Raw genomic sequence first — 19398 nt, forward strand, 5'->3', positions numbered from 1 at the left:
TTTCCGTAATTTTTAATAATGGAACAAAGGGGCTGGTCGTTTCTTGGTTGGATGGGAGATATAATTTGGAAGAAAAATGAATTTTTACTACTGTACTATTTATGTTTCTTTGGGAACACCAATTAACACGATGGAATTTAATTAAAAGGTTGAATAGTAGTAGGAGTAGATGGTTTCAGGGTAAGAATATTAATGGACTGTTTGTGCTAGCTGTTCTCGTTTGTTGTTTGTTTCAGGCAGGGTAAGCAGTACGTAGCAGTCCAGCAGGGCAGACCGACACATGGAAGGAACCAGCAAGCTAAGCACATGCATGCATGGCGTATGCTAAACCTTGATTAACTAGTAATTAGTTAGGATCTTCTAGAAGGAGTACTGTAGTAGCTACGTATGGCATGATGCGTGCGTCCTTATATTACCTGTGTGTATATATATATATATATATATATATATATATATATATATATATATATATATACGGACGAGACGACCTAGCTAGCTAGCCAGATCCTCCCGAAATTTCAATTCAACTCAATGGAACGGAATGCTTCATGCATTTTTTTTAGAAAAGGAGGAGAACCCTCGGCCTCTGCATCTGGACGATGCAATGATAAAATCCCTAATTAATTATTCACACAAGACCTTACAAAGTCATACAACAGTAAGACTAAAGCCACCGTCTAGGCAATATCTGTCGCTACTCCTATCCATTTGATGTAGGGATGCTGATAGTCTAGGCCTAATACCAAACAGATCTCGCAGCCAAACCTAACCTCTAAGACCTGAGGTCCCAACCAGGACGCCTGCCGGGTATGGGGCACCCACCAGTCCGGCGCACTCCTCAACCAGGACGCCTGCCGGGTATGGGGCACCCACCAGTCCGGCGCACTCCTCAACCAGGACGCCTGCCGGATATGAGGCCGCCGCGGCCACCTGCCATCAATCTATCTTCAGTGATGTACTGCTGCATCTACCTTGCCTGGTCTAGCTGCCGTCGACGCCACCACGACGCCAGACAACGCCACAATTCTGCGCTTGTCCATCACCACACGCCCACTGGCGAGACCCCGCTGCTCCATGCCGCCGAGACCCGCCGTCGTCGATGCGAGAGAAGGCACGCCACACCACCTCATGCCTCTTCCATCCGGCGCCACTCCACAAACGATGCCCCCAGTAGGGAACACGACACCGCAGTGCCGCCATCGTCCGATCCGGTGATCTTAGGATTTCTCCTAGAGCGGCACAAGCAGGTTGACAATAGTTGCTTGACGATGCCTTCATTAAGGTAACGACGTAGATGCCGCCATCGCCCGCCATGACCGGAGTCGGCTCGGATTTCACCGGCGACTATGTCTCCCCAACTCGCCGCCGGTGCTAATAGTGGGATCCAAGATCCGTCACTACCAGCCTGGCCAACCGCCCTCGGTGGAGAAGGCAGCCACCACCACCATGCTCGGGCCAAGAGATCCGGACGTCCTCGTGCCGCGAAGATTCTCCAGGGGGATCTCCTCTTTCCGTTGTCGAGATGAGGCGCGGACGCAGTGGATCTCGATCTAAACCCCTCGGGCCCAGATCAGATCTCATCGCAGCCAAAATCTCATCCGCCAAACGGCCGCCGGAGATCTCCTGGCCACCGCCAACCCGCTGCGCAATGCCGTTGGAGGAGGAAGGAGATGGACGCTGCCGCCTCACCACAGGGACTTCGCCCCGCGGCGTCCTCAGCGACGGTGGCAGTAGTGGAAGGCGATGGAGGGGAGGGCTGAGGGTGGTGTGGATGGGAACTCCCCGGGGGCGGCGCGGCGCGCCGCCTCGGGGGAGAGAGGCCGGGCTATAGTACGCACTATTTAATTAATGTTTCCTGTGCTTGTGCACAAAGAAAGAAAGAAAGAAAGAATAAATAAATAAATAAACCCTAAACCAAAACAAGTAATCAATCAATCGTGTAGCTACATCCTGGCCGCAAGACTCAAACCTGCACAGAAAGATCAGACATATATATATGCAGGTTGGAGAAAATTAATTAAGGGATCAAACTGTTGTAGCTAGTTCAAGCCTCTTATATTACCTACTACTAGTTATTTATGAGGAAAAGGTAGTGGATCTGTCGTTTTCAGCTGCCCGGATCAATTGCATATCCAATCCTCCTCTATGGATGGATGGATGGATTGGATTGGATTGGATTGGATGGGCTTGGGTTGGGTTGTTAATTAACGATGGGCGCGAGTGAGTGACGTCTCTGAACTGAAATGAAATGAAATCAAATGTAGAGTTGGGAGCAGCATATGCTCTGATTTCCGCAAGTGAGCCCAGCTTTTGTCTCTTCTTCTTCTTCTTCTTCTTCTTCTTCTTCTCCTTGTTGTCTACTGAGATGAGAATATATGATATGAGGTGCTACGTACGTACGTTTGTTTGCTACTCCAGTCCATTCCCGTGTCTTGTCTAGAGGAGCCGGAGCCGGAGCCGGACGGGAGTGGATTATTTATTAATTGTGCACCATCTCCATCTACTAGTAGGATAGGAGTACTATACAGCCAGCGAGGGAGCGCTGGCTTGCGTCCGTGCGTGCGTGTGATTAGTACTAGTATTATTGTTAAGTTATTATTACTAATTGTAAAATGCTGCGTTACTTGCAGCGGGCGCCAAGCTACCGAGACAGTGATTAACTTGCATGGAATGGAATGAAAATCCTAAGCAAGCAAGCAAGCAAAGTTTGACTTGCCAAACTCCCTCGCTCTTCTCTTTTTTTCATGGATCATGTGACCGCCGACTAGTCATACACACATACACAGACACAGATGGCGGCCTTGACCAGTCATGCACACACAAACATCTCAATCATAACTAACCGAATGAAAATTCATGCAACCGTGACGGATTTTATATAATAAAACGGCTAAATTCGTTACATTGTAGACACTTTTTTTAACTAAAATGATACCGGAGTAATGTAAAACTAGTCTACGACCGCGCCGGCGGACATCCTTGACTAGTCTACGATCGGCCGCAGCAGATCTCCATTGTCTTTTCCATGTCTGGCAACCCGCTCATCGGACTACCGTGAGCCCTAAAGGTATATGCATGCTTCAGCACAAAGGGTGGCTCCTTCCCCATGTTCGGCAGTGTAGCTCATCGGAGGTCATGGTTGGTTTTTGGGGCTGCGGAGGACGGCGGTAGCCTGCGACAGGGCAAGACACCGGCTGTGTCGCCTCGATGGTGTCCTTCAAGCATGGGACCTGAGTGGCAACAGCCTTCAATGTTCTACTTTTCCTCAATGATGGCGGAGGGCGCGGGCGTGCTGGCCGCCGCCTCCTCGATCTCCACATAGCCGTCTTCTTTCTCTGTCGGCAGGACACGGTTACGCTGAGCCACGCGTCGGCTTGGAGCTTCAGCCTCAACGAGCTAGTTGGTAGCGGCCTGGAGCGTCGAGGGAGGCGGAGCAGACAGTCGCTTGGCTCGTAACCGGTGGGCTAGACGGGCCACCCAGTCGGCTTTTATGATAGAGAACTCCGCTTCCTGCTTGCTCCCTAGATACCATGGAGCGAGATTATGGAGAAAATAATGCTAGGAGGAGATGGGAGCGATGGTTGGTTCGATTTTTGCTCGGTGTCTGGCATTGTTTAAATAGCGGGTGAATGCGAGGAGTCAACCGGCATTCTGTTTAATGACGGGCGGCTGACGAACGGACGCGTGACCGGAGTATGTTTTTCGGCACACGCGCGGGTTTAAAGGAGGGAAGGCAAGTAGACTTGATCCGTTTGGGTGCTGCGAGGAGGCGTGTTCAGCCGATGCTAGTGAAAGGTCGCGTCTGCTCTGGGCCAGCAATGTGGAGTGGCCTCTCTACAGCAGCAGGAATACGGGCGGGAAGCAAAAGCCTCTCTAGTTTGTCATGGGCTTGCGGGAAAAAGCACGTTCGAACTGCTCGGTGGATCAATACAGGCGAAGCTACACTATGCCTTGGCCCGCCCAAGCCAAAGCAATTTCATGAGTAATATGCATGCTATTTAGTGAGCAAAAACAAGGCCTATGTACAAGTTAAAGCATAGACTGGCCCGCCTTGGATTTTCAATGTAGCTTTGCGACTGTAGAGCAATGGATGGATGGGATGGAGCGACGAAGTTTCCCTCCATCAATCCATCAACGTGAGTCAGTCAAATTACCTTTGGTTGGTTGGTTATGCTAGAAACAATATAATAATAATAAAGATAATGAGGCAGGCAGGCAGGCTGCTGAGCATGAATGGAATCGATTTCACATGCATGCATGCATGCATGCACCGGCCTTCTTCTGGAGTAGTTCCCTTCCCTTCCCTGCCTTGCCTTGTATGTTCTATCTATCTATATATATATATATATATATGTATGTATGATATTTGCATCTCATCTGCTACCTACGCTACGCTACCACAGGGCAAGGAACAAAATCGGGCGTGCACATGGAGTGAGTGAGGATCGCCCATTCCCAACGCCAACGTCTTCCTTCCTTTCCTCCACCACTCTCTCGTCTCTTCAGAGACCAGAGACCAGAGACCAGAGACCAGAGAGAGAGAGAGAGAGAGAGAGAGAGAGAGAGAGAGAGAGAGAGAGAGAGAGAGAGAGAGAGAGCGAGCGAGCGAGCTAGCTAGCTACTCCACCACTGCCGAGCGATCGAGCCAGCCATGGATCCTCCTGGCCCGGGGATACAGCTGGGCACGCTCTCCGGCAGCCGCCGCAGCATGGGCTCCTCATACGGCTCACGCCGCTCCGGGGGCACCGGCTCCATCTCCCACTCCTTCCGCCAGCCTGCCGGCGCCGACGACCCCTTCGGCCGAGCCGCCTCGCAGCAGGGCCTCGATGACGACGAGGAGAACCTCCGATGGGCAGCCCTGGAGAAGCTGCCCACTTACGACCGCATGCGCCGCGCCGTCCTCCTCAATCACGCTGGAGCTGGAGGCGCCGACGGTCATGAGCTCCAGGGGTTGGTGGACATCGAGCAGCTGGCCAGCGGCGAGGCCGGGCGGGCTCTCTTGGAGAGGGTGTTCCAGGACGACAGCGAGCGCTTCCTCCGACGCCTCCGTGACCGGGTGGACCGGGTGGGCATCGATCTGCCGGCGATCGAGGTGAGGTACCAGGGCTTGTCGGTGGAGGTGGACGCCTTCGTCGGCACCAGCGCCCTCCCCACGCTCTGGAACTCGGCCACAAACTTCCTACAGGTCCGTCGCTCATCTCCTCTTTTTCTTTTTCTTTTACTAGTACTATACACTATACAAGCTCTGCAGGTCACACCGCTCCTAACTCAACTGAACTGAACTCTTCTTTTTGCCAAAAAATCATCTTCATGCATATTCTTTCTTTTTTCTTTTGTGGACAAATTTCCCATCATCTTATATTCTAGCTACTACCTCTGTAAACTAATATTTACATCACTACTTTAGTTATCTATAAACACTCTTGTATTTCTTTCTTTACGGAGGAGGAAGTACTATATATATATATATATATATATAGCGAATAAAAGCAAACAGTCTTCGTCTTTTCATTCGCACGCAAGGAAATTCATTCATATATATGTGTAGGCAGCAGCGCACGCATCATGCATCAAAGTGAAATGAATGGATTTATTCAATACTACGTACTCTATCAACATCATTTACTACCTACTGTATTTGCTAATTACATTACATGTTCCATGCCTGCCTGCCTGCAGAGTCTTGTGGGACGCCTCGCTTCCTCCAACAAGAAGACCATCAACATACTCCGAAACGTCCACGGCATCCTCAAACCATCCAGGTACGTACGTAGGTGTGGTCATCAATTCTTTTTTCTTCCTTTCCTTTTCTTTTTCTTTTTCTTCTTTATCACACAAGCACAGCGACTACCTTTTCAAGCCTACTAGTAGTAAGTAATTATTTTCATCTTCAGGATGACCCTTCTGCTTGGACCTCCATCTTCAGGAAAGAGCACACTCATGCGAGCCCTCACTGGCAAGCTCGACAAAACCCTCAAGGTCTGCTTTCTTTCTTTCAACTTGAACAACACTCATGCGAGCATTCATTTCTTTTTACTCATGCATGCATTATGTTATGGCCACATGAATGAACAGGTATCTGGCAGCATCACCTACTGTAGTCATACGTTCGAGGAGTTCTACCCCGAGAGGACCAGCGCGTATGTTAGTCAGTACGATCTCCACAATGCAGAGATGACTGTAAGAGAGACGCTCGATTTCTCCAGGCGCTGCTTAGGTGTCGGTGCCAGGTATGACATGCTCGCTGAGCTCGCTGCCAGGGAGCGCGAAGCTGGCATAAAGCCTGACCCCGAGATCGATGCTTACATGAAAGCTACTGCCGTGCAAGGGCAACAGAGTAACATCGTAACCGATCTTACCCTCAAGGTGAGTTTTTCTCTATTCTCTCAATCACCCACTTGAAATTCTCTCGCCCATTTACACTTGAAATTCATCTCAGGTGCTTGGGCTTGACATTTGTGCCGATATGCCCATTGGTGACGAGATGATCAGAGGAATTTCTGGCGGGCAAAAGAAGCGTGTAACAACCGGTATATATGCAGGAACCCTTCCTTCCATTCATTCATTGTTAAAAGAAAAGGATTTCCTTACTTAATTCATATCATGTCTGATTTTTTGTTACTTGTGTCGTCGTGGATGGCATGGCAGGGGAGATGTTAACGGGACCTGCAAGGGCATTGTTCATGGATGAAATTTCCACTGGTTTGGACAGCTCTAGCACATTTGAGATTGTGAAATACATAAGACAGCTGGTCCATGTGATGAATGAGACCGTGATGATCTCCCTCCTACAACCACCGCCAGAGACCTACAACCTGTTTGATGACATTATTCTGCTGTCAGAAGGGTACATAGTGTACCATGGGCCACGCGACAACATCTTGGACTTCTTTGAAGCTGCTGGTTTCCGGTGCCCTGAAAGGAAAGGGGTTGCCGACTTTCTTCAAGAGGTGACTTCCAAGAAAGACCAGCAGCAGTACTGGTACCTTGAGCAGCAGCAGTATCGTCATGTGTCTGTCCCAGAGTTTGCCCAACGTTTCAAGTCATTCCACGTAGGGCAGCAGATGCTCAAGGAGCTGCAAATCCCTTTTGACAAGTCCAAAACTCATCCTGCTGCGCTCACCACCAACAAGTATGGGCAGTCCAGCTGGGAGTCAATCAAGACCGTGCTGTCGAGAGAGCAGCTGCTGATGAAGCGCAACTCCTTCATCTACATCTTCAAGGTTACCCAGCTGATCATCCTTGGGCTCATGGCGATGACTGTGTTCCTCAGAACAAAGATGCCATATGGGCACATCTCCGACGGCGGCAAATTCTTTGGTGCTCTGACTTTCAGTTTGATCACCGTCTTGTTCAATGGGTTTGCTGAGCTACAACTGACGATTAAAATGCTTCCTACCTTCTACAAGCAAAGGGATTTCCTCTTCTTTCCCCCGTGGACCTTTGCACTGGTAACAATCATCTTAAGAATTCCTGTTTCGCTTATGGAGTCTGCGGTATGGGTCGTCCTCACCTACTATGTCATGGGCTTCGCACCTGCTCCAGCAAGGTACGTATACATGCATCCTTTTCACTTAAGTAAGTTTTGAATCTGTAATTAACTTGATCTAGCTATTTGCTCATTGCGCGCAGGTTCTTTCGTCAGCTTTTAGCTTTCTTCGGTACTCACCAAATGGCAATGGCTTTGTTCCGATTTCTTGGTGCTGTTTTGAAATCAATGGTTGTGGCCAACACCTTTGGCATGTTTGTGATCCTTCTTATTTTTATATTTGGAGGATTTGTCATACCTAGAGGTAAGCACCCTGTCATGCATTTTCATGGACGATCAAAGTAGTAAACCTTCCTTGTCTGCTGTTAATTAATTTTAACGTGCACAGGTGACATCCGGCCATGGTGGATCTGGGCTTACTGGTCATCTCCTATGATGTACAGTCAAAATGCAATATCAGTCAATGAATTCCTTTCCAGTAGGTGGGCCAACGTAAGTTTGTCTTTCTTACAACCTTTCTTCTAACGTATATATATACATATACTTTTGGTTTCTTCTAAGTCGCACAGTGAAGGGATCTTTTCATTTTTACTACAGACAAACACTGAAGCATCTATCGAAGCATCAACAGTGGGCGAGGCTATTCTTAAATCCAAAGGCTTGTTTACTGGAGATTGGGGATTTTGGGTTTCCATGGGAGCCATCCTAGGGTTCACTATTTTGTTCAACATATTGTACATTCTGGCGCTTACGCACTTGAGCCGTGAGTGCCATTTCTTCTTCTTCTTCTTCTTCTTCTTCTTCTTCTTCTTCTTCTTCTTCTTCTTCTTCTTCTTCTTCTGGTTGATATTATTGTTTGAGGCCTTAATTAGCAAGGTACTTGCAGTATGTATACATGCTCTGATTTTATTTTTTCCAGCTCCCAGCGGCTCAAACACAGTTTCAGACCAAGAGAATGAGAATGAGACAAACACTTCAACACCGATGGGTGAGTTCTTTCTTACGTATCCGTCCGTATTACAGTCATTGTACCATCTACTTTACGTATTTATGATGCCACTTGAAGCCGCTAACAATAATGCTAATCTGTCACTGTCTTCACTTACAATATCTCTAGGTACTAATGATGAAGCCACAAACCGAGCAACTCAGACACAAATCACCTTGCCTTTCCAGCCTCTTGCACTATCTTTCAACCATGTAAACTATTACGTGGACATGCCTGCAGTAAGTCTTTCTACTCTACTCACAGATATCGTGTTACTGTTAGGACATGATGTATGCATGATAACATAAAATTTGTCACCTTGTGTTTCAGGAAATGAGAGAGCAAGGATTCGCCGAAAGTCGTCTCCAGTTGCTCTCTGATATCAGTGGTGCTTTTAGGCCAGGTGTTCTGACAGCATTAGTTGGTGTGAGTGGAGCTGGGAAAACCACTCTAATGGATGTCCTCGCAGGAAGGAAAACCAGTGGGTCTATTGAAGGAAGCATCACCCTGTCTGGTTACCCTAAAAAGCAAGAAACTTTTGCCCGCATCAGTGGCTACTGTGAACAGACTGATATCCATTCACCAAATGTTACTGTATATGAATCCATTCTCTACTCTGCCTGGCTGCGTCTTTCCTCAGATGTTGACGAAAAAACGAGAAAGGTACTCTTTATGTTTCAAGCCACGTACGTTTCAGGCTCTTTATGTTTGAAACTTTGTGTTATTAAAGATTTAATCTAATGAAAATGAAATTAACCTTGTCCCTCACAGTTGTTTGTGGAGGAAGTCATGACTCTTGTGGAGCTTGATGTGTTGCGTAATGCTATGGTTGGCCTCCCTGGAGTGGACGGGTTATCGACCGAACAAAGAAAGAGACTGACAATTGCCGTGGAGCTGGTAGCAAATCCTTCAATCATATTCATGGATGAGCCAACTTCTGGACTTGATGCTAGAGCCGCAGCCATTGTAATGCGGGCAGTGAGAAATACAGTCAACACTGGGCGAACTGTGGTTTGCACTATCCATCAACCCAGCATTGATATATTCGAGTCTTTTGATGAGGTACTCTCTCTCTCTCTCTCTCTCTCTCTCTCTCTCTCTCTCTCTCTCTCTCTCTATGCATCTCTCTCTACATATTATTTTGTTTTTAGAAAAGGACATATTATTTTGTTACAAGTTTTTGGAAATGCAACAAACTCACGATTCGTTCCTTTTGTAGCTTCTGCTTATGAAAAGAGGAGGACAAGTTATTTATGCTGGTGAACTTGGTCGCCACTCTTATAAACTAGTTGAATATTTTGAGGCGAGTTTCCTTAGCTTACATGTTTCGATCGGTGGGGCAGCAAATAACTTGCTTACTAACCCATGAGATTTTCATTGCATTGCAGGCAATTCCAGGTGTTGAAAAGATCACACAAGGATATAATCCCGCAACATGGATGCTGGAAGTTAGCTCCCCTTTAGCCGAGGCTCGCCTGAACGTAAACTTTGCTGAAATTTATGCTAATTCTCAACTTTATAGGTAAGTAGCCAACCTTTCAGTATTCTTATCCGCTGATTGTTGCTCCCGTTAAAAACAACTACGACATATTCTTAATAAGTTGTTTTCTATATATGCACATTGAGTTCCTATTTCTTAAATATGAGCAGGAAAAACCAACAACTTATTAAGGAATTAAGCGTTCCTCCGCCAGGCTACGAGGATCTCTCATTCCCTACCAAGTATTCTCAGAATTTCTACAACCAATGCATTGCAAACTTCTGGAAGCAATACAAATCATATTGGAAGAATCCGCCCCACAACGCCATGCGCTTTCTCATGACCATGATCAATGGCCTTGTATTTGGCACGGTGTTTTGGCAGAAAGGGACGAAAATGTATGATCCTGTTTTGCTACGTAGTTTTGAATGATTAATCATATAGGAGTAGCTTGTATGGACCCTTTTTTTCTTTTCTTATGTTTGATTCGTTTGCAGAGGCTCGCAACAAGATCTGTTCAATCTACTTGGAGCCACTTATGCTGCTGTCTTCTTCCTTGGAGCCGCCAACTGCATCACGGTTCAGCCTATTGTGTCAATCGAGCGAACAGTTTTCTACCGTGAAAAGGCGGCAGGGATGTACTCTCCGTTATCCTATGCATTCGCTCAGGTAATATTTTGTTGTTTAGTTTGATTGAGAATCCATTAATTAATTAATTAATTCATTCATAATATAAGGAGCAAAGTCTGAGGATTGTGCATTGGTGCAGACATGTGTGGAGGTGATCTACAACATCGTGCAGGGGATTGAATACACGGTGATCATCTATGCGATGATTGGATATGAGTGGAAAGCGGCAAAGTTCTTCTATTTCCTCTTCTTCATAGTTTCAAGCTTCAACTACTTCACATTGTTTGGCATGATGCTGGTGTCACTGACTCCCTCTTCCATGCTCGCAAACATACTGATATCCTTTGTACTCCCTCTCTGGAACCTGTTTGCTGGGTTCCTCGTCGTCAGACCGGTAAGCAAAGCAAAATTAAGCGACGCATTTTGGCGTTATTCGTTGGTTGGGTCAAGACTGATGATTGGTTGGTTGTTGCAGTTGATACCGATCTGGTGGAGGTGGTACTACTGGGCCAACCCTGTGTCGTGGACCATCTACGGCGTGGTGGCGTCGCAGTTTGGCGACAACAAGAGTCCTCTCAAGGTCCCTGGCGGGAGCGACACGTTTGTGAAGGAGTTCTTGGAGGACAATCTGGGCATCAAGCACGATTTCCTTGGGTATGTGGTGCTGGCGCACTTTGCGTTCATCATCGCCTTCTTCTTTGTGTTTGGCTACTCCATCAAGGTGTTGAACTTCCAGAAACGTTAGGCCTTCTTCTTTGTTTTAATTTATATATATAGTGTTTGTGTGTATATGAATGAATGTAATGTATAGTAGAAAGAGTAGAGTTGACAAGGGAAATTGTTGCATAGATAGGCCAGACCTGGTACGTATAAATTAGAGGAATGAGACAAGAGGTGGTGGTGACATGATGCCTATTTCTTGTTTTACCATTGACATTGATATATTAAATACGAAAAAGTTCATTTTTGGTGCAACATGATATTGATATAGTGTAAGCAGTTTGGTCCTCAACTCTACTACTGCAAGGAGCAGAGCAGACCCTAAACAAAAATGTTAAGATGATTTTGTGATTTGGTCATTGGAACTAGACTAGAGTCTAGAGGTGGATTTATCACTTGCCTCCCCCATGTTATGTTATTCTATCAATATCATGTTGTCGGGCCCGGGTGGAGAATCCAGCAAGTCACCCAGAATAGTTGAAGATGAAGGTCCCCTGCCTCAATTTCCTCTGTTTCTGTTCTCAAGGCATCTCCAACGCCGACTCTCAAACCTCCCGCATCCGTTCGGACCGTCCTATCCGGACAGCGGAAGCCATCCAACGCGGGTCCGTATCGCTCCGCTGTGTGGTCTGGGCATACTTTCTCCCGCAAACCGGAGACAAACGTGTGGGGCTTCGCGTGACCACTCCCACGCCCGCTTCTGACCGTCCTGACTCACCAAAACCCCTCCCACCTCCCGCGCGAGCTTCCCGCCTATCGCCAGCTGCCCGCATTCATGCCCCTGTAGAGCGCGCCGCTCCACATTGAAGGCGGCTCAGGACAGACTGACCTCTCACTGCCTCTGCCATTGAAGCGGCACACCGGCCCAGGGCGCCGTCCACTGCACGCCCGACTGAACACGCCTCCTCGCCACATTCAAATGCCTCCATTGAACACAAGTGGAAGCTGACAAACCTGCTCCGGCCACACGTCCGTGCAGGAGCGGGCCAGCATTAAACGCAACGTCTGGCAAGCTCCTCCCGCCCGCCCTATATTTAAACGAGGCCAAACGCCTGGCAAGAATCGCACGACTCCGTCGCTTCCCATCTCCTCCTTCCACCATTTTTTCCACCCTTTCGATGGCATCCAACAAGCAGGAAGAGTGGTTCTCCGACATAAAAGTCGCCTGGGTGACCCGCCGAACACGGCGGATACAAGCGAGGCAGCTTGCTGCTCCACCTACCTCGCCTAACTCGGCGGAGCAAGTTGCCGCCCCAATCGGCGCGTGGTTCAGCAACTCGCCGCTCCAAGCTAGCTCGCGGAGAGTGGCAAGTTGCTCCAGGCCGAGCACGGCGACACGGGTATCGTCGATGCTGTTGACGACGCGGCGTCATACCGCGCCTCTAGTGCTTGCAAAACTTAAGCAGTTCTGTGGCTAATTGCTTGTTCAATACAGCAAGGGTGACTTGCTATCTCGCTCTTCTTTCTTGATGCTTATGTACTTAAGCAGTTATGTAGGCTAATTGCTTGGAACTTGTTCCCCTTGGACTGGAACTTGAGCTTATCTTTTATTTTTCTAAAACGGATCATTGCCTTGTCCTTTTGCTGGAATATCGAGGGCTTGCTTAAATTCTAAGAAAAATGTGTATGTTGACTTGGCTTTGAAAATTAGCATTACTATTGAATTTACAGGTTAGATGGACTTAATATGAATGCTAACCTCTTTACTAACTCGTGGGGTTTTCTTCTAAGGAGCTAGTGTTGTAGGCTTTCAGTTGGCTAAAGATTGTGGCTTTGAGAAGATTGTTTGCCTTGCTGGTTTGATGGCTATAGTGATTGGTTGGTTTGATCAGGATCTCTGATCCGTGCTTGTTGCATGTTCCTGGTGTTGATCTGATGAACTAGTGTTGCATTGATTACCTCATGTGGCTTGATCTCGCACAGTTCATATGACCATTTACTGTTGCTTTGGTCATTTCCCTATTGCTTGGACACCTATTTTTGAAGAATTGTTATGCACATAGGTAGTACATATCGTTTGGTTGTGATAGCTATGAAGTCTTTCCTATCTATTCAAGTAAGCAATGAAGTGAAAGCACGAAGACTATCAGCAGCTAGGTAGCATGGATCAGGATGGAAGATAGTATGAAGCCAATCAGCAAACAGACTTTACACAGTGAAGCCAATCAGTTCAAGCAATCAGGCAATGACTCTGAGCAGCCACCAATTTATGGTGTAGGGGGTGGGCTATTTATAGCCAGGAGGCAACCCGACCTGATTTTTCCAAAATGACCCTGGGTCACTAAGGAACTGACACGTGTCCAACGGTCAGATTTCAAACACACGTGGCAGCTTGACTTGGGCTACAAGTAAAGCTAACTCATCCAGCTCTGGATAAGATTTGCTCTCATTGTCTTCTCTAGAAGACACAGGATTTGGTTGAGCATCACATCAGTCACTCTGACTTTGTTCACTTGGACCCCACTTAACAGTATGGTGGTTCCTATGACTCAACAAAGAAAAAAAGGAAACTACAAAACAACTATGTCTTCGCACTCCATAGTCTTCATGCGATGTCTTCTCATGTCATAGTCTTCAATGTGAATATCTTCACAAACCACCATTGTCTTCAATGTCTTCACACATTTTTAGGGGTCATCTCTGGTAGGTAAACCGAATCAATATGGGACTACTACCTGTGTTATCCTGCAATTCTCACAAACACATTAGTCCCTCAACCAAGTTTGTCGTCAATACTCCAAAACCAACTAGGGGTGGCACTAGATGCACTTACAATCTCCCCCCTTTTGGTGATTGATGACAAACTGGTTGAAGTTTTTAACGGGGATAAAAGTATGGGAAAGTTAAGGATTCAGGCATTGTCTTCGTAAGAAGTAAAAGGCTCCCCCTGAAGATGTGCATATACGTAGTTTTCTTTTGAATGCAAATGCACATGGCAGGTTTTACTTTGTGGAGATCCTCTTCAACTTATGAAGACAATTCATCATGCATATAAAAAGATAACAAAGATAATGACATGCATAATGAAAAATGGACGTCTGCGGAATGGCTTCATGCAGGATTTATCATCGCATCACAAAGTGGCAGAAAAGGTAGCAGACGACCATCGAGTTTAAGTGTTACAACTCAGATAACTAAGTGTTTCAAAAGACGAGAGTTGTAAAAACTTCGCCAAAAATAATGCAACCACCCATAAGGACCCGCTTGAAGACTATCAACTCATAAGCTTCTCCCCCTTTTGTCAGTAATGACCAAAAAGGTTTGAAGACATAGAGTATCTACTCGTTCCCATCAGGAGTAGATGTAGGTGCAGGGTTGACGTTGGAGTTCGGTGGTGCAGAGGGGCCTGGTGCAGTGTCGAGATGCAGTGAAGCCATGGTTGGTGAAGTGGCATCGTCTTCTTCATCGACGACTCTCGCAACAACAGTTGCAGCCGAAGATGAATACTCAGAATCTTCTATTAAGGGAGTGCGACGCCAGCTTGCATTCTGGGGAGGCATGGAATCAAACTTGAAGTCCTCAGTGAAGCCATCTTCGCGAAGATCAGCTTCAGGACAGAGCAATGTGAGACTCTTCCAGGACCGCCGACAGGCTTAATGGGCAACAAACGAGTTCTTGGTGGCCAAGTTTTGAATGCGATCGTCATCCACCAAGATACTCTGCATCTGACGCTTGAGCCAGTCATGATGCTTATCCTACTTCTGATGTAAGGCCACAAGAAGCTCTCGGTCATTGATTACATGAGAACGCTTCCGAGGCCTTTGAGCAGTTGTACTATCAGTGGCTTCGGTGTTTGCATGATGGAGCACACGCATATTGCCAGCCGGAGGATAAGCGGGAGTTGCAGCATTTGGAACAAGAATTCCCTCCATTGGCTGTGTAAAGCTTTGATGATCAGCATTATGAAGATATAGCGGCTCCTTGGCAAGCTCGGGGTAGATGGCTTCAACGGACAGATCAACCTCAGGCAGAAAGACAAGATGGTTGCGCGCTGAGGGCTGATAGTCAACAGAAGAGTGGAGCTTGATCAGGCGCATCACCCATGGAGCATAGAACTTTAGGCCAAATAGATCAATCCCAGATGCAGCAAGTTGTCTGATGAAGAAATCCTGGGAGTTGAATCTGATGCCATTGACGAAATAGAATACCAAAGTCTTCATGGCTCCGTCAAGTTTGGCTTCAGCTGAGTGTCCCTTGATGGGCCATAGAGTACGCCTCAGAATATGGTAAATTGTGCGGGGCAAGTATTCGAGGTCTTTGATGAAGAACTCTTTGGGGTATTCAACATCTTGGGGCAGTGGCTTCATGATGCTGAGCATCTCGTTCATATTGGGTTCAGGCCTCTGAAAAATACTCTGCAGTTCATTCCGGTGAAGCTGACAACCAGGCTCATACAACTCACCTGGAGTGGCAGGGAAGTAAGCTCGATGATGTCGTGAGCTTTGGCTTCATGATGCACATCTCCTGTCATCCACTCAAGGATCCATGTCTTCGGACCCCTGTTGTAGCCACGAATATGAAGTGTAGCGTAGAACTGTAGCAGAAGCTCTTCATTCCAGTGTTCTTTGTCCGTAACGAACTGCGGAAGACCAACTTCCCTGAAACAGTCAAGGGCTTCTTCAAGACAGGGCAGCCTAGCAATAGCTTCACAATCAAGACGCATGTGTGGAAAGATTCGCTCTTGATTGCATAGAATGCAGGAGTAGTAGCTGCACTGCCGATAGCTCCAAAATCGATCAGAAGAGATCTTTGGCTTTGAATAAGGATTCTTGGCGCTGTCGAAGAAGGTGTTGTGTGCTCTGAAGCTGTTGACGCTGAAAGATCATGGCGATGTAGCAGCACCTGGAAGCCTTGGCAGCCTTGGCTTCGGCTTCTAAACCTAAGGCCTCTGCTCCACATGGTAGTCATACTGTGGTGTGAGAGCAGTGGGAGGAACCAAGATAGGCCCTTTCACAGTGACCAGCTGTCCATGATCAAAGGCCTGTTCAATGGTGTGAGGCCTAGGAGATGGAACAGTGGTTTCAGCATTTATATTGGCTTCAGGCTACATATTAGCTTGAGGCACCACATCTGCTTTAGGCTCCACATTGTCTTCGGCCATGACAATGTCATTGGCTTCAGCATCATTGTTTGTGGCAGCCTAAGTGGTTTCAACCTCCGTTTGTTCAGTAATAGGAGGGCCGGGCACAGTTACATTCTCCTCGAGAATGGCTTGATTTGTAGCTGGGGGTGTGGCAACTCTTTCTTCTTCTCTTTCTCCTTGATCTTCATCGGCTGATGCAGCCGGAATGTCTTCAACAGCTTTGGCTTCAGACTCAAGAGACATTCGCAGTTGGGGTGGCTTCAGGAAACACTTGACGTGCTACTGAGCTTTGTTGCACTTCCCCTTCTGGAATGCTCGACATGGTGACCTGTGGCCTGGGGCCTTTGCGAAGCCTGCGGTGATGGAGTGGTGTGTACCATGTAGTTATCGTCGTCAAGCACCGGAGTGGTGTCTTGAGGTGGTGGAGTTCTGGGTGTCTCATCATGAATGGGGGTGTCTTGTTGAGGTCCTGAGTGATTGGCGTCAAGGGACAACCAATGCTGATGAGTTTATTGTTCGTAAGAACAGGCGATGATACCATTTGGTGCTCAAGTTGAGGAAGGACTTCATCATCTTCAACATTGTCTTCACGACCAATGTCTTCAGCTGTGATGGGGTCAATAGCTGGAACTTCTTCATCTTCAGGAGCCTCTGCGAAAGCAGGCTCGTGGATCAAAAGGCGACACTCTTGGTTGGTGGAGGCTGGACGGGCAACAGAAATGGGCTCAACAACAAGGGGCTCAGAGGCCGCATCACGCTCTTTCTTTGAAGACTTGTGCTTCAATTTCTTCTTTGATGGTGCATCATCAGAAGCATTCTTGTGCTTGCATTTCTTGGCTTCGGCTTCAGCTGCCCTTGTCTTCTTCAGCTCTGAAGCTGCTGAGGTGACCTTAGGCTTCGAGCCTGTCATGCTGGCAGGGAAGACAATGCGAGGTGCTTCCTGCCTTGGTGTTTCAGTTTGTGTCATGGCAGACTTCTTTTGTTTGGCAGCCATCTTGGGGTCGATGCCAGGACGCCCAAGAGCCTTTCGCTTTTCAGCTTCATTGTGTGCTTGAACACATTTCTGTGCAAAGTACTTCTTGCGCTCTCTTGAACCTTTGGCTTCTTCACGCTTCTTGTGAAACCATTCCTTGAGATCATGCAACATCTTCTTGAAGATCTGAACATCTGCCACGCTGAGCTTGGCCATGTTCTTCTTGAAGTGAGCCTTCTCATAGTCAATCTTGTTCTTGAGCTTGACAATCTTCTGAGCCAAGGACTCATTAGCAAAGGCTCCGTGGAATGTGACACTGATGTCCACAGGAAGCTGAAGATCATCAATGCTAATGCTCCGGTCGTCGAACCACTCATCAATGAAGTTGTTCAGTATATCAACATCAAAGAGGGGCAGATCGTTGAATATCTCCGCCTCTTGCTTGCTCTTGATCAGCAACTCAAGGGCATCATCACCAAGATCTTCATCGCTGGACAGATCAATGGTTTCATCCTCATTGCGCAGAACGGCAGCAGGAGTCAGTTCATGCCCATAAATCTTCTTGGGCTTCTTGGTTTTCTTTGTCTTCTCGGTCTTCTTGGAGACACGAGACAAATCTTCAGACTGCACACTGGGTTCAGGAGGTGCAGTGGCCAATGGCTTCACACGCGAAGCTTTTGGTGAGGCAGAGGGCTTTGAAGCCTTGGTCTTCTTCTTCTTCAGCGGGTGTTGGTGCTTCTTCAGAGTCAGCATCATCAGCAGATTGATCCACAGTAGCCCGCAGAGCAGCAATGTGGGAGAGGAGCCCATCAAAGTTGTCGAAGGGGCCGATGACATTTGGATTGGCATCGCGTGTGCCATCAGCCCTTGGCGCAGATGGACCAGGGTTGAAGTCGAGGCCAAACTCCTTGTTTTTGACAGCTGACTCCTTGGCAAATTGATAGTTGCGCTTGAAGAGATTGTCTTCGCGACACCATAGCATAGATGATGGGTCGGCATTCTCTGGCTTCGGTCCTTGGACCATGCATGGGTAGAAGCCTTGAGCAATGGCTTCAGACTTGGACTTGGGCTGAAGATTTCGGTACAGAATATCTCCCCATGGGCGCTTGATAGCATTCTTGTCTGCATATTCGGAAGTGACGAAGTTGTACTTGAACCATTGCTCTGCCCAATATCTTCGAATCCATTGGATTCGGGTCTTGCACTGGTTGTAGCTTTCCTCAGGATCTGACTTGTACAGCTCAAACAGATCTGGAGGTAAATCCTTAGTTGTATCTCCACGGCGCTGCTTGCCGCATTTTCTTGCTGATTTCTCAGTTGCCATTGTATTCAGACTGAATGGCTTCAGAACGGTGAATGCATGGCTTCCTTCTATTGGTCAGATAGGAGCTGGCTTCAGGAGAGTGTATATGACGCTGTAAGAACTCTGCAAATGAATGCAGACTATGAGAACCAAGGGATTCTCCCATGGACATGTACCAGTGACATCATTAGAGATGCGAGGGAAGGGGAAGAGGTCATATGCATTCTCAGAAGATTTTGAAGAAAAATCGATTTGAAGACATTGACCTCATAGAGCGAAGATATTCACTTATTTGAAGAGAGTTGGTTCCAGATTTGTACGAATCCATGAATAGGTACAAGTGAGGAATCTAACTAGTTATGAAGCATAAGTGAATATTCTTAGCTAGATATGAGATGGAGATAGGGACAGATCCATACTTGGATCTATAGAAACCACTTTTTGTTGAAGTGGATTGATTTGACGGATCAAAAAGGCAGTAAAAAGTGAGATTTAATTACCGCTGATGAACTGCTAGACGGGGCAGAGTTAGAGGACGAGCAGTTCAATCTCCCGCGCCCTAACTTGACGACGGAAGACACCTACGGCGGCGGTGGAGAGGACGAGTTTCGTGGCCGGCGTGAGGACGGCATCGAAGAGCTCGCGGTAGCTAAGCGCTTCGTCTCTGGCGTCGACGCGAGCTAGCGGAGGCGCTAGGGTTTGTGTGAGGTGGCGAGGTGGAAGAAAATATTT

The 19398-nt window shown here is 47.4% G+C and overlaps 1 protein-coding gene across 1 annotated transcript; it reads left to right on the forward strand.

Annotated features, from left to right (window-relative positions):
• The first annotated feature begins 4390 nt into the window (after positions 1–4390).
• On the forward strand, positions 4391–11562 carry LOC109750195 (ABC transporter G family member 48). The gene is made up of 19 exons (XM_020309151.4): positions 4391–5185; positions 5680–5762; positions 5895–5979; positions 6076–6366; positions 6440–6530; positions 6649–7549; positions 7633–7793; positions 7878–7981; positions 8087–8252; positions 8409–8477; positions 8607–8716; positions 8808–9140; positions 9249–9539; positions 9697–9780; positions 9866–9999; positions 10128–10355; positions 10455–10626; positions 10727–10981; positions 11063–11562. Exons 1-19 carry the CDS (start codon positions 4652–4654, stop codon positions 11330–11332), a joined length of 4362 nt encoding a protein of 1453 aa, XP_020164740.1. The 5' UTR covers positions 4391–4651; the 3' UTR covers positions 11333–11562.
• The last annotated feature ends 7836 nt before the right edge of the window (positions 11563–19398 follow it).

Source organism: Aegilops tauschii, chromosome 5 (assembly GCF_002575655.3).
Source record: "Aegilops tauschii subsp. strangulata cultivar AL8/78 chromosome 5, Aet v6.0, whole genome shotgun sequence".
Classification (NCBI taxonomy): Eukaryota; Viridiplantae; Streptophyta; class Magnoliopsida; order Poales; family Poaceae; genus Aegilops; species Aegilops tauschii.